Genomic DNA, 16,036 nt, shown 5'->3' with positions numbered 1-16,036 from the left:
AAGGCATTTGTCATTTGTTTTCAAGCTTTTTGTTGTTCTACCACTTGCAATTAATGCTTTTCTAATTATAGCTGTGATTGCCTTATTTTCTGACTTAATGCTTGTTTGAAGTTCTCCTAATCTATTCTTGTTTAAGTTCTTAGTTTCAAAAAATTGTAGCAATGCATTTGCCTGGAACATGATGCATTCCTTGTGCATAGTTCAGTTGCCAGGACAAATGATTCCCAGCAGTATCTTCTTGGTGTTTGTTGCTCAGAATTCCTGCAAATCATGTGTCATCTGGAGGCTTTGTTCAGTATTGATAAATTGTTTTCTGCCAGGTAACTGATTAGTTTTACTAGATCTGAATAGAAAATTAACAATCATTTGTCTAAACTGGACCCATCCTTGTGTCAGCAGGCAGTGGACAGGTAAAAAGCTGTCTGGCTGTGTCTGTCTGTGCTGAGTTTCTACGTGGCACAAACAGAAGTGTATTCAACTGCCTCATTTACCTGCTCTGCTCAGCAGTCTGGTCACAGCCCAATGTCCTCCTGAAGTGCAAACCAGTTAAATGATTTTGTCTGCCTGTGAACATTATGCCTCCAAATTTAAGAGTGCTCCTGACCTTACCTACCTTCAGTTAAGACAATAAAAGCTGTTTTTTTCTGTTCCCTCTGAATCAACACTGGCACTCTCCATCTGACTTTGAGGTTAATTACCTTAATAATTCCTAAGGTTAATTATTACCTAGTATTTCCAGTCTAGTTAACAGCTGCAGAATGGAGTGGAACCATTACTAGTATCACTTGGTTGATTTACCTTACAATAAAAAAAAAAAAAAAAAAAAAATAGTTGTGAAAAGGAAAAAGGCTGAACCTGCAAGGATGCAGCCTCAGAGATGAGGGCAGGGGAAGAAAAGCCTCTTCACACTTAGTTTGCATCATGTGCACTCAGCTGTGTGTATCAGAGAGAACATTTTTCTCCTCAAATAAAAGAGCACTGTTCCAAAAGTCCAAGATAATTAAATAGTAATGTGTAGACCAAGGGATGACACTGAAATATAACAGAAATACGCTCCAACAACTTTACTTAGTAAACAGGCTGCTACTGTCCTTTGTAAACTGTATCTATAGAATGTTACTGTACATTTTTATTTTGCGACTTAACTGTTTTTGTACAAGTGTCTTTTGAATTACTTAGAATCTGGCAAGAGTGGTAGAGCCTACACTAACTATTTTAACCTGTGCTTAACAGCCATGAACTGAATTAGCATTTTTCAGGTTAAAACAACGTTCTGCACAGGGGTTGTGAAATAGCTGAATAATGAGCTCTCATTCTAATAGGCCTGTGCAAGTGTGCAACTCCTATGTGGGGGCAACCAATCGCATAACAGATTATATTTCAAAGATTTGTTGGGCTAAATGTAAGCTTCTATATGGTGGCTTTTTTTTTTTTGGGGGGGGGGTCTGTTTTCGTGTAGTGTGGTTTCTCAGTAACTCCTTTAATTCAGTTTGCAAAGAGTTGTGGTAGCACTCACTCTGTGCCTCAGAAGGAAATGCCTTTACTGAGGAAATTCAAAGGTTTCCCTTTTTTTTTTTTTCCCCTCTCCTGGTGGTTTGGGGTTTTTTTGCTGTGGTTGTTTTCCCCTTCTCCTCCTGCCATTTGATGCAAAAGACCTTGTAATCCTGATTTATGAGCTGCTATAATTGGAAATATATTCCTTTGCCAATGGTCTGTTATACCCTGATAATAGTATGAGGAATAGGAATCAAGTCTTTTCAAGCCAGTGAACGCCTAGATTTCAGGGAACCCCCTGTAATCCAAAGATGATAGTGTGAGCCAGTCTTCTCTGCTTGAGTATATCTGAATTGTTGCAGAATGCAGTTTAGTATTCTGTTACAGCAGAGAAAATCAGCATATAAAAATACTTCCATGTGCTTTGCTGTAGTTACTGTCTAGCATCTGCTTATTTTTTCTCTGTATATCAACTATATGTGTGCTGTGATCTCACTTTACAGTCAAATCACCATCAGGTCAAGGGACTCTTTACTGTGTACATTCTGGTTTCTTTTATCAACCAGCTGCCTAAGTAGAGAGTGGCACAGTATTTGGAAATAAGCAGGGAAATATGGGGAAAAAATAAATTTTTCTACCCTTATCTTCAAGTCTGGTGAAAATAAGACAAAATTATTAATTATCAAACTTTAAAAAAAATTTCAACTTCAATATTTTATTTTAACATTCAAAACCTACAAGAGAAACAGAGCTGTTTGTAACAGCACTATCAGATTTTCTTAGACTGTTACTTTTATTTGCCTTTTGGAAAAAGTGGGCTGGAGTTGAAAATAGACTGAAGTAATGTAAAAATGCATTAGTTGATTATCTTTAACCTGATCATCTCTGTAAAAACTGTTAACTTAGCTCATGGTCTCTTGTCATTCATCAGATATAAATAAAATAAATCTTCCATGTTGAGGCCTAAATAGATCATAATGAAGTGCTTTCCTCCATTATTTTCCACAGCTTGTTTGGATTTAATATTGACAAAGCAAACCATTCACTGAAACAGTCCTTACTAAACAGCTCATATTGAGTCAGAGGATAAGAGAGTGTGAAATTTGGATCAGCCGAAACCAGCACATCCTGCTAAGTGTAAAGTTACCCTTATGCAAATTACCAGGATAAGCTTCCATAACTCGATGTCAAGAATAACTTCCACAGAGCTAATATATTCTAGGATATAGAGAATACTATATACAGAAGAAATGGATGATGGAGCTATTTGACTTTGACCCACTTGCCCACAGTGGGTCAAAGAGCTCTTTTAGTTATTTCTTTTCATGTTCTGACTATTTTTCCCCTCCCTTTCTCCAGGAGAAATACATTCCAGGGTGATGGAGGTAATTTTGCAAAAGCACGATGGGCCAGGGCTATACAGAAGGTAAGAATAGCTCTTAAAGCTACTGATGTGTTACTGTAATTCAAAAATTTCCTAGGTTTGAGGGAGAATTTAGTATAAGGTTTGTAGTTCATATAAACTGCTACTTAATTACAGCAGGACCTGAGGATGTGACTGCTGAGTTTCTGGTTGTAGAGACAGTCCCTTCCATTGGTTCTTAAATCCATGTTGTTCCCTCACCTCAGGATTTTTGACTTCTGAAACAGAAAGAGGACGAGATTCTGAAACTTTAGATGCATGAGGAGTGATTGTAGATTGGCCTTCTTATCTGTATTGTATATTAATCCAGAATCGATAACCTCAGACATCTTTTTTTGAATAATTTTTGATGTTGAGAAACATCAGTACTTCAATAATATTTAATAAAAATTGTTTAAGAAGATTTTTTCCTAGAAAAAAATATTCTAAGTTCTACTGATGATACTACTGCCTAAATAGGGATTTTTTTTAATTAGATGTGATAATTAAGAGAAATTATTACTATCACTTCATCTGTTTATGTGGTCAATAATGGTGCTAAGTATTTTCTGTCTCACTGTTGCTCTTAAACTGTACAAACCATGGCCTCACCACAATGGTTGGGAATTCAGATGTCATCAGTTTTTTGACCAGTCTTCCAACCTGCAAAACTATTGTTGATAACTTCTGAGAAACACTGCAGTTATGTCCTTAGTGTGTCCAGTGACCTACCAAAAAGCTAGAGAGTCATGGACTTATCTTCCTGTTTCATTTGTGTGTAGGCCTTTTGGAAATACTGCTTATTCTCAGGTAGTGGGCTGTAAAATGTCACTTCTATGGTTTCATGGTAAAGCCAAACCTGTTTATAGTAAATATGAGTCAAACTCCATTCAAGATGCACCAGTTTATTTTGAGCTGATTTTTTTCCTGTTCTTTTGGGGGCCAAGTCCTATTTATTTTTTACTGGATTCTCTTGCCTTTGTGATAATCCATAGACTGTGCCTGTGTGAAAAGCATGGGGAAAATTTTGTTTTTACTGAGGTGTCATGGGAAAAATACTTATCTGATTCACATGATCTCAGTTTGTGCGTCTTACTGTGTCTGTCACTGGTTTGATCTCTTCTTTCTTTTATGCCAAATGTTATCTCACTGTAGGAGGAAGGCAGGACAAAAAGTCCTGGTCTAACTGATATCAAACAGAAGAGTTAGATATGCCAAGTAATCCAGTTTTGTTTTGTAGAAAGAGTTTGCAGTAGTTTTAAGATGCTCATTCAAAAATTCTTCTGTGAAGAACCATCCTTCAGTGTGTGTTTCGTTGCCCAGTCAGTGGGATACATTCATTTCTGAGTTTAAAACCAAATCACTTATGTCATATGGTCAGCAACTTTATGACTTGATGACTCAGCTGCATTTTGTTCAAATGTTAAAAGAAGTATTTGAATAAAGGGATATTAATATTGCACTTCTTCCCACTACAGTTCTTCAAAGTAATTTCGAGGTCAGCATTTAGAAGATGGTTAAGTAAGCAAGTTAATATGTATGAGCTGGAATTTTGGCTTGTCACTGTGCCATTGGTGTTTTTTCTTTAGCAAAGTTGTCAAAATATCTCAGTGCACTGAAATAAGAGCAGATTGCTCAGCAGTTAGTGTAGCATCAGTTTGGGGCTGAAAGATGGTGGCAAATTTATTGTAAGTCTTTAAAGAATTTGAAGATTAGGTGGGATGGGATGTGTAAATATTTACCTCACTTAGAACTCTTTGAAGATGAAAATTTCTATAAATACTTATAGAGTCATTTAAATCTCAAGTTACTGTTTCATTATAAGCCACGTGTTAAACTTGGTTCTTCATATCTTCTAGTTGTAAATTTAGTAGAAATCTGGGACATTGGAGACTATGGAAACACAGTTCTTGAAGGGCCGAGTTGTCCTGCAGAGATAGAAGTAGAGGGGAGGAAACCTTAACTTAAAAAGTATTTAAATCATTCTAATGCTATATAACTGAACATTATGTTAAGATTTTTCCATCCTAATGGAAAAGGGAATAAGAGGAAATGGACAAGTTCTGTATTTTCAGTTGTGTAGTTTGTGCTCTTGTCATGATTCCTGCACCGAGCATGTGTCTAGTGTTGAACATTTGTTAGAATTTCATTCTAATGCTATTCCTAATTAATGGCCTTTTAAAGTGAAAAGTATATAATACAAAGTTACATGCTAGCATTTTACTCAGATAAGCTCTTGATTTTCCTGGGCCTATGCACACATTAAGAGATATCGCACAAAGCAAAACAAAATGTAAGGTCTGATCACTTGTTACATCAGTTTTGTAGTTTGCTTAAATGTAAAGAATTTCTTTTTCTTTCTTTTAAGCTACAGATTAATTTGAATGAGATTTTTTTTCTCCTTATAAAATTATTTTGCCTGAAATACACTTACATCTTTAGTCCTTTATGCTTCAGTCTCTTGCATTGTGGATTGTCTTGGTCACTTTGCTTTGTCTTTTCTTTCTGAAAATAAACTGGTTTTCAGGAACAGTACACTGGTATCATCTCATCATTGATATAACACGATTGATGTGACACTTAGTGCCATTGTTTGCTCAGAAAATCTGAGAGGCATGAAGGATGAACCCCTGCCAATGCCTATCAAAATAAGCTTCACACTTGCAAGTATTATTGGGGATAAAAAGGGCCATCAATTAAAAAAAACCTGTGCAGCACAGTAAGATCAGAAGAATAGACAATCCTGATGTATTTTGCAGAAGATACAATATGCACAGAGCCTCATAATGGAGGCAAACAAACATATAAAGCAAAGTAAGTAATTTTCCACTGAAAGTAATCTGTGTGTGTAGGCAACTACTGTAAGATACTACTCCCACAAGAAGGGAACTTTCTCTATCCATAAAGAGCTGGAAAAAGAAATAACAGCCTTTAGGAACCATGAGGGAGGTTTTTAGTCTTTGGAGCAGGCTGTAGGCAGGGAATCAATCACTGGAGGCCTTTAAGAACAGAGAAGTAAATTTCTGGGAGTTTTTAGCTATTCTTGGAAGTGTAGGGAAGTGGATTTAGCTTGAATAGAGGAGGGGAGGTGTGGTTTGCTGAGGTTGATGGCCTTCAGGTATTTCCTCACTGGTGGAACAAACATGAATTGTTACTGCAATAGAAAATATTCAGGTGGCTGAAGTTCCAGTAAGAATATTTGAAATGTATGCTTTCAATGATAATCTATGGAAATAAGAAACTGAATTAGGCTGTTCTGATCAGATATGAGATGACAGCCCAGTGGTTCACCAGAGGCGCTGTAGCTGATGAATATTTATTTGAACATTGACTAGATAGGAAAAGTGCCAAACTGTTTTGGCCAGTGTGTCTTTCCAAATAATAAATTGCCTTGATGCCTACTTGACATAGTTAAACGTTTTTGCAATCATATAAGATCTAGCAATAGTAAGATAAAAGCATTAGGGAAATCCTTCCCATATTTGAGAGGGGAGAGGAGTTAAGCATTTGAGGGAAAACTTAATATCAGGAATTAATAACTTCTAAAAAGACACTAGGGGGGTCCTCTAATTGCACTTCTGCATATTGATTAAAAACAAAAATCCAAACCACAATTCTTGTACAGTAACCCAGTCCTAGTATCTGGCTTGCAGTTCTGTGTTCACTGTACTGCCAGGAACGGTGAACAGATTCTGTTTGGTTGCCTTAGTTCTCTAACAGCTTAAAATGAGTGCTATGGAGTCCTGGCAATTATTATGAAAAGGTTCACTTAGAGGGTTTTTTTTCTTTGAACTCCATGTCAACCATGAGTCAAATCAAGTGGATTTTCCCCCTTCCTCCCTCCTACCTCAGTTGTGTCTGTCACTTTGATTATATCTGTAGCTACTAATCCTAAGTGGAGTAGAGATTATTTGCTGCTGAAATATATTCAAGTAAATAAATGTCACATCTCTGAGATGGATATGCTTTTTATAAAATACAAAGCATACTAACTGATTCCTGAGTTTGACATTAAGTGGGAGGCTACACTTGTAAGTTCCCCCTTCTATGATTCCCCAACTATTGACAATTGTGAGTATTGGAGACAAAAGACAGTGAGATAGTGGCACTATATTAACCACTTTTATAACCTGGTGCTCAACAGTGACAGTGGTACAGATTTGCCTCAACAAAATATTCTCTAGATGCCTTATTCCTAACTTTGCAAAATGAGCATAATACATCCGTATACCACAAATTGTGCCATTAATTCAAAAAATATTGGTGTGTTTCAATATTAAAAAAAATATTATGTAGAATTAAATATTCATTGTGTATTGCTCTAGTACTATTCTTTGTGATTTGTGGTGAATTACGTGATGGACGCAGTGGTGAAGCTCAGGATGAGAAAACTCACTAATAGAGAAGTTATCAGGTGCCTGATTTTGTCAGCACTATTGATTTACTGTCTTATTCAGAAACAAAACTTGATAGACTAACACTGAGGCAGGTATTGCACAGTGACAGCAATGGGAATTTGGGGCTGGGTAAGCAGAAATCAATCTTATTTTAGGAGCCATGGGGCTATGAGATTAACACAAAACTTCCCTTTAAAATATTCCAGTAGGCCCAAAGAAATTGCCTTTTTTTTTTTAATCAGTCTTTCAGTTGAACAATTTTTTAACTCTCGATTCCAAGAAATGTTTTGTATGCAAGTGTGTCTTGAAGTGGAAATAAACAATTATTTCCTTTTCTTGAAGTATGAATAATAGATATTTTGTATCCTGATGCAATTAAAAAGTTGTGTTCGAGTGACAATCAGCATATTGATTGAGCTAAATGGCTGCAAACAAGTTGCTCTTCTTAGTCTTGTGAATTTATTTTGAAGATGAAATATTTAAACAAAAAATTGACAAACTGACAATTTGAAAACAAAGAAATGTTGAGGTGCACTTTCTTTTCAATTAAATGAATTTAGGATCCGTGCAGGTTTGCCAACTTGAAGATATTTTGACAATGATTAGAAGGTTAGTTGGTGCATGAGGAAAATGAAAATACTCGATGATTCAAAGGAATTTCTGGGATGTCTTTGCTTTATGAATCACAGTTTTTACATGAAGAAAATTATTGATTGGCTATATCAAGCAGTCCTAGTTCTATAATAGAAATTATCTTGACTACCTTCTGTCTGAACTGCCTGAGTTTACATGGAGGTAAAAAGGTTGATGTGGGGCAATTGGACTGACAGTTCTAAGATCACTCCATAGTTGCTTTTGAGGCTTTCAAAAAGTTGTGCTTAGAAAGTTTACTTTGGCAAAAGGAGATTCACATTTAGGGCAGAAGTTCAAGAGTGTATCTCACTCGTGACCAGTGAACCCACAACAAGGAGTACAATGATTGCAAATAACATCAATTCTTTCCTCAAAGAGATCATGGGAGATTAATTCATCTTCCTTCATGGCTTCAAAAATCGTGCACGACTTCACCCTGATTCCAGCCTGGAATGCACAGCTCTAAGTAGAGATAATGGGTTAGAAATTCAGCTGTGGTTCAGGAGAACAGCTCCCATATCTGAGGCATGGAGGAAAGTCACAAAAAGCAATAAATATAACTTGCAATTTCTTCCATACAACAGCAGTTTTATGCTGCCCTGTAAATTATCCAGCTCAGATTAATTATAATTGGAATGTGTTTTAAGTTAAAATTTATTCCACCACCTTGTCTTCCATGTCTTATGACTTTCGTGCAGGATAGATTCCATGTAAAAAGATCAAATCACACTTCCATCAATTTTGACCAAATTGCTTTTGTTTCTTTTATTTCCTATCATTCTAGGTAAACACACTAACATACTTGATTATTTTTTTTTCCTTCTGGAATTACTTCCTCTGAAAGTTTCTTGGGGAGAAAATGTTTTATAAATTGATATAATTGTGAATAAAAGAAAATGGAGAGGTCTTTTATCTGAATAAAGCTACAGTTAACTTATTTGAAGACTTATTTTAAGTCTGGTATTGTGAGTTTAGACATTCTATAATTTATTCCCTGCCTTCACCTCTTAAATTGATGTGAAAATTGAAAATTCCTTTCTTCAGTTAATTGAAGGTATTAAGAATTATAGACCCTGGGAGAAACCTTTGAGCTGCTGCACCATTATTTGAGGATTCTGTTAGGCAAGGTCAGAAAAAGAATTATCACTCTGCTTTTCGCTTCAAAAAGTGAGATACAATGATTCACAACAGAGGGTAAGAAACCTAAGCTTTTGCTCTTGGCTGTCACAATAGAATATCAATAAACAGGAATATAACATGCTCTCTTCCACAATGAAACTTCAGTTCTTTCCTTTGCTTCATAGTTCAAAAAGGGATCATTGTAACATTCTTTCTCTTCCTCCTGTTTTGAGTAACAATGTTATGGCATTTTGCAGGTTGTCTTTGGACTTCTGTTAAATGATTTTTTTATTAGTAACCCGAGGCTAATTAAATGTGCTATAGAATTATAGAGGTCCTGGTGCGTATTTGTAATTGAATTATAGAGAGTTTTGTGAGCATTTGAGGCAATGCTTTTAAAAGGAGAATACTTTAGAAGACTGAAACTCAACAGGTTTCCCATAGGGGAAAGTTTACAAGTGATAATCTGTGTTTCACAAAAACCAGGACAAATAAGCCAGTTACTGTGAATCAGCTGGGCTGTCCTTTACGGGCACCGTTCTGTGGAGGCAAAAGCTGCCATTTGGAATGCAGTGAAGATAAATAGTGAGGATTGTGAGGGCAAGAATCCGTTATGTTAGAGGTTGTTAATTATAAGAATTGGCAGACTACCTCTCATGATGCAGGAAAGGGAAAGAAGTCCTATGGTGAGGAGAGAGAAATACCGGGATAACCTGCAGTCATATCAGTGGGAGATCTGGGATAGGACAGAGAGCTGAGAGCAGCCACGAATGGAGCACTGAGGAGCTCAGAATCCCAGCAAAGACAATGACAGGTCATACACTGAAAAGCCAATGAATGATAGTGATGGAATCTGAGCAGTAGCTGGAGTGAGAGGCCTTGGGAAAAAGAGATCCAGGAGAGCAAATTACTTGGCTTCCAGATTTATGATAAAAGATGTAACTCTTGGCTCTGGCAATCCCAGCACTGTGGGTACAATCGTTGAAAGCACTGATTTTCTAGAATCCTTGCAGCATCTGTCTACTTTATCATTATGGATCTTTCTTGCCATCTACCCTCTTTAACCATTTTCACATTAATGGGGTTGGTTGTTTTAATTCGCTGCCAAATAATTTTTTTCTTTTCAAGTTTGTTGGTGTGCTCTTTATTGCTATACCTTTCTGTGCTGCTGCCACTCTTGACAAATCTTGAAACAGCTCTTAATTACTGTAGTTAGTAGCACTGTTAAGTATACACTTGAATTTAAGTATATGACTGCAGGTTTTGTGGAAGGGAGATGCTGTAATTCTTCCTCTCTAGGTCACTTTTGTTCCAATGAGTTTACCCTATTGTGATTTAAGCCCAGACAGCAACTAAGCCCCACACAGCTTCTCACTTGCTCGTCCCCCAGTGGGATGGGGGACAGAATTGGAGGGTAAGCGTGACACTCCAAACATCCCCCCTCTTCCTCTTTCTTCCTCCAGCTTTATATGCTCAGTATAATGTCATGTGATATGGAATATCCCCTTGGTCATTTGGGGTCAGCTGTCCCAGCTGTGTCCCCTTCCAGCTTCCTGTGCACCCCCAGCCTGCTTGCTGGTGGAGTGAGAAGCAGAAAAGGCCTTGGCTCTGTGTAAACACTGTTCAGCATAACCAAAAACCTCTGTGTTATCAGTGCTGTTTTCAGCATACATCCAAAACATAGCCCCTATCTTTTTAGTGAAAACGCTGAGCTTTACAGTAAGTGAAATAATAATTGCATAGAAAAAAAAAGGGGAAATATAGTTTAAACTCTGTGTGTGCGCTTCCAAAAAAAAAATAAATAAAAAAAGTGGAGGGGAGAGGATGTATTCCATGCGCTTTTAGAAACGTTGGGAAGGGCTGTGGGTGTGGGATGTTTCCCCGGGATGAGGTCGGCAGGGGGCGCGCGGGGAGCGGCGTGGCCGCCGGGAGCGGCGCATCCCTCGGGAAACGGCCCTTCCCGGCCTCATCCCCGGCCTGCTCCCGCCACAGCAGCGTGGTTTAACTGCAGGATTAGAGTTCTCCTAAATTAATTGATTAGGTTTAAGAAGTGACACAGTCCTTTCTTAGATAAAAGGGAAGAAATAACCATCCCTTAAGCAGGCTGGGGAGGTGTCATGTGGGAGAGAGCTTAACTCTGTGACAGCTTTTCCAACTTTCCATCATGAAATCCATCACAAAATATAAATTACTTCGAAGTTGTTCTGTCAGTTTACTGTTGTCAGCATTTCAATACAGGTATTAAACAATAGAAATTGTCAAATAATATCTAAAATAGTCACATGTTATTTCATGTCGGGTTTATTATGCAAAAACAGTGATATAAATTACTGAAATATTTTCAGAGGATGGGCTTTTATTTCTAAGAATTCAAAGAATCATCTCTGAAAGTCATAATCATGTAATCCTGGAAAAAGGCACATAGAATAACTCTTTTCTCGATGAAGGCTTGCAGCTGCCCTTTGGGGTTTTCGTTTGGGATATGGTTTGGGGTGGGTGGTGATGGTGTTTGGTTTGGGTGGGTTTTCGCTTTTTTGTCCATTAAGCCGCAGGGATTAGTTAGAATTGTGTAACAAATTGCAACTCTGTACATTGTGTATATATTCACCTGTAAATACGTGTATTTCTCCTGTTCCTTCTAAGTGTGGGAATTACATCTTTAGCACTATGTTTGGGATATACAGTAAATCAGTGGGAATACTTAAAGCTATGGTTCTCTAAGGTCAGCTTCATCGACGTGTCAGGATACTGGCAAGTAACCACAAAAACACTTGTGGCCCACACATGCAAACTGCTCCTCTGTGTTAGTTTGTCAAAGGCTGGCATGGATGCCTCCTCTAGGTTCACTGTAGTTTCCTTCCAGTCATTGACTTACAGGTGTTGGCTTCCAGAACTGTGAGAATGTTAGCTACTGTACACAGCTAACACTGCTCATAGACTTACTATAGGAAGTTCCTAACATCATATCTATGTGAGGGTGGGCTGAACAGAGGTATAAGACAACTTTGTTATGACATCAGTTGTAAGTAAGTAAGTAGTATGTATTTATATATGAAACTTGATTCTTGGTTGGTTGGTCTCATTATAAGTGAAGTCAGCATTTTTCTGCCTTGGCAAGTTCTACATAGAATTTTAATTCCAGGGAAGATAAGTCATGATTGATTCTGGAGGTTTTTGGATTGATGTCTGGGTTTATATTTCCTTCTGAAATATCAATTAGATGATGCAAGTGGGAGAGCAAAATGTCCTGCTTGTGCTGGGCTATCAAATAAGCGGCTTCCACATAAAACATTCAACATGTGGTGATGTAATAGATTAGTGTAAACAGCATCAATACGTAAGAACTTCCTTGAAGATGGCATTAAGTGTTATGAATTAACTTTTTTTGTGAACACATTTTTTTATTAAATCCAAAAGCATTGTATTTTTGCAAAGCAGTCCCAATATTTACGGGTTTTATTGTCCGTAGTCTCAAGACCAGTTGTTTAATCTTGCTATAACCCATATTTATTTCAGTTGCAAGTGTGTATCTGTTGTGGGTGGCCCTGCCTGATTAGGCTGCCTGTTTTTTCCTTTTTAATCCTTACATGAGTGGTGTTGTTGATTTTGAGAGGGATTATTGCTACATCTCATGTAGTTATGACTGTATCACTGAGTATTGATACCAGTGGAATATTTCCTATTGTTCCCAAATCTTCGTTCGCGAAGCCTCGCCATGATTTCCTATTGTGCAATAGAAGTTTTGTACAATCTTGTACAATAAAAGTTTTATTGTACATTTTGTTGGCATGCAACATGGCAGATATGAAGAATCAGTTGGTTTCAGTTTAGACAGAATATTAAGTAATTGCTGCAGGCTAATAACTACAATAAGATTTGAAGAACAAAGCATCCATTCATCTGGTTCTTAACTATAAATCTAATTAATGGAGTATTTCTGGGTTGCATTAATTTCAACAGGACATAATAAATATAATGGTACATAATTATTTTACAATTATATACAAACCCCCAAAATATTAATTTTACAACTGTATGTAAGAGAACTTCTCAATTGATAAGTTGTATGTAAAGCATTGCATCCAAGATGACACTGCTAACAATAATACAAGGATTGGACAAAGTGAAAACTACAACCAATAACTTTTAACTATTACTAGAAATCGTTAAACACTCTTAAGTGCTGCCTTTTACTCAAAGTATCCTTAATACGTTTTTAAAATAAGTAACTGAATTACAAGCTTCTCTGTTACAAATGTGTCAGCTATTACCAGAATGTCCAAAGTTTGGGGGTTTTCATTTTTATACAGGAAACATACATAATTTAATATTTGTTATGGCATTTCAGTCAGTCTGTCTCCCAAGATTAAAGAGGATAATAACATACCCCTGGTTTTATGCCTGTACACATGTTTTGTGAAAGATTTACACTTGGGCTATGTGTACACTTTGTAGAATGGTTTTATATAGGATCATCCTGGATGCATTTTTGTAGTTCTTGATGTTCTTCATGTGTTAGTTTGAAATATCAATACATCCAAGGCCTTAAACACACTGCTAAACCTGTTAACATTTGTAAAAAACACCCGATGTGTTCTGCCCAGGATAACTTACTCACTGCATGCACAGTAATAATCCACTCTGCTATTTGAGTTGCAGTAAACAAATGACTGAGTCCTATTGTCTAGGTATTAATTGGGAACATGCAAAGTACTTTTTATGGAAGCTGAGTGATATGTTTCCTATTATCTGGAGCACCCTTAAATCATCATGGAATGACGGTAGTTAAGAAGCTATTTAGCAGATTCATTAGCAAAAATGATCAGCTGTTGATGAAAGCACTGCTGAAAGAACAGCTATACAGTTGTTTCTCTGGGTCACGTCAGACTGATAAATAAAAGGTTAGGCTGAAACATGGCCCTGCCAAGCAAGAGATCCCATCTCCCACTGTTATCCTTGCGGCCACTGGTGCACCTGCCAGCTCTCACGACGCACTGCATGTGCTGCCTCTGTGAGCGAGCTTTCTCAGCCCATTTGCCTGGATCCGGGAAGCACAGGGGCTGCCTTTCCACGCAGGAGGGCTGTGCCTATTGCAGGGAATGCTGCATTCGGAAGCAGTGGCAGGAGAAAACAGCAGTGGGTGAAGTTCCCAGCACATAAAACACCAGGATGATTACTGTTCTCCCGTGTTGATGTTGGTTTTGAACGGGAGCAGGACACTGACTCCTGCCCTGCTGTTATAGAGGAGAAATAAAACTGAGCTGCGGAATGAATTAGTAGCTAACACCATGATTACTCTCAGCTGTTAGCACAAGTTGTAGGGGGGGGAAATGGGAGAGGGAGGATAAAACCCCCCACTTAACGCTGCCTAGGGAATACCGTGGAATTTCGGGCAGATACCGTTGCGGACTAGCAGCATGCCTGACTGCACTTGAGTGCGAGCGCTGAGCAGCAGCCTCATGTTGTATCGTGCCGTTTCTAAGGCTGGAGGAAGAACAGCAAAATAGTAATGGATTTGTGTACAGTGTTTCTGCATAAATGGAAAATAATATAAAGATGGTGGTATGTAATTTGTATTTTATTTTTAAGAAGAATTTAATCCAGGTATGTATGCTTTTTTTTATTTTTGTGTCTAGTCTACATACAGTTTTTGGCTTCCTTTGTTTCCTTTTCGTATTTTCATTCCGAATGTACCTCCCACTGTTCTTGCTAATGCAATGCATTGATTTGTAACTGATTTGCTTTCTAATGCTATAATGTTGATGAAACTGTCTGGGCTTCTGGAATTAACACTTCATTAAAAAGTGGGGGGGTAATTTTGTAAGGTACCAACTTCACAATGTAAGTTGAGTAAGACAGCGTGGTGTTTGATTTCTCAATGAGTTGGAACATTTTAACTGGTATAAAAAGATAAATAAATTAGTTATACGAATACACAGTGAAAATATAGTATGTTTTTCTTATATGTGTCAGTACTTTTTTCCTAACTTGTGACAGGATTAGTAATAAATTGAGCTTTATGGATGCTTATGTATTTCTGGGTCTTGATTAATCTTCAAGATGAACACCCTGCAGCTTTCTTTTGAAGAGGCAGCTTGCTTAGACTACAGGCTTGATTCTGTTCCACAGCTAAATCTGTGTCTTAGAATACCCTCTCCATGTACCTCCCCCAAGCCCAACCTAAAAAACCACCAGAGATATTTAATACTTTTTTGTCCATCCTTTTAGGTTCAAGAAGATAACATCAGCATTTTGCCTTCTGCAATTTCAGAGTCCAAGTAATAGTAGCTGAAACTAATTTCTTACTGTGAGATTGAGGGTTCATTTTGCTTTAAGAGGAAGAATTATGCAGATATAAAAATCTGACTGTATTCATTAACCCTTAACTTTCTTTAGTCACCTGGCTCTTTTTTGCATTTTTTGTCTTATTAAGAATATTTTCTTTCTGCTGACTACTGATTATATGTAATAAGTGAAATAGAACATAATGCTATGTGCCCTTAAACTAAGGACACATCTTATAATGTCCAGTAGAATGTATTAAACCCACTTAGGTAATGCTTATTTGATTGTTCATTAGTCCTGAAATATCTCACAGCATTCTGTTGCATTTCAAATTTGAATGCAGCCCAGTTTTAAGAAAGATGATTTTTTTTTTTTTAATAACATGTTGATCCAAAAAGAGTTAATATCAATTCCAGCATCTTAATACTGGGGTTAACTCTTAGTTGGCAGGAACTCTTATGCCTGAAAAACATTCATTGGGGTAACAATAATTGCTTTCTGAAGTAGAAATAAACTCTGTCCATAAAGTTGTAGTTATTTTTCACAGAGAAGGTGATACAATGCTTGTTTTCTGATTGAAGCTGTTGGTGATTATATAAAATAGTTGCCTTTATTTAGTGTAATACACAGCTATGATTTGACAATTGAAAATGGAGGTTACTTGATACATTTGAATGTTCTAAAAATCAGTGGTAATTCCTACAAT

At 37.2% G+C, this 16,036-nt stretch overlaps 2 protein-coding genes across 6 annotated transcripts in view; both read left to right on the top strand.

Moving 5' to 3' along the window:
* LOC108503527 (protein unc-13 homolog A-like) overlaps positions 1-16,036 on the top strand; it is a 43,665-nt gene that overhangs the window by 19,903 nt on the left and 7,726 nt on the right. Inside the window, exon 7 of the mRNA XM_017827553.1 lies at positions 2,854-2,920. Within this exon, the coding sequence (XP_017683042.1) occupies positions 2,854-2,920 (67 nt within the window). The remainder of the gene's footprint in view (positions 1-2,853; positions 2,921-16,036) is intronic.
* The window catches only part of UNC13C (unc-13 homolog C), a 142,767-nt gene continuing 140,807 nt past the window's right edge, over positions 14,077-16,036 (top strand). For 4 of the 5 annotated variants that reach the window (XM_017827550.1, XM_017827548.1, XM_017827552.1 and 1 more), the window contains exon 1: positions 14,077-14,649. The gene's annotated coding sequence lies outside the window, so the exon portion shown is untranslated. The remainder of the gene's footprint in view (positions 14,650-16,036) is intronic. The other variant, XM_017827549.1, reaches the window with a different exon arrangement.

Source organism: Lepidothrix coronata, unplaced genomic scaffold, assembly GCF_001604755.1.
Source record: "Lepidothrix coronata isolate B3197 unplaced genomic scaffold, Lepidothrix_coronata-1.0 Scaffold140, whole genome shotgun sequence".
In the NCBI taxonomy this organism is placed as follows: Eukaryota; Metazoa; Chordata; class Aves; order Passeriformes; family Pipridae; genus Lepidothrix; species Lepidothrix coronata.
The sequence above is the reverse complement of the archived record's forward strand: the minus strand, read 5'-3'. Positions and strand labels throughout refer to the sequence as shown.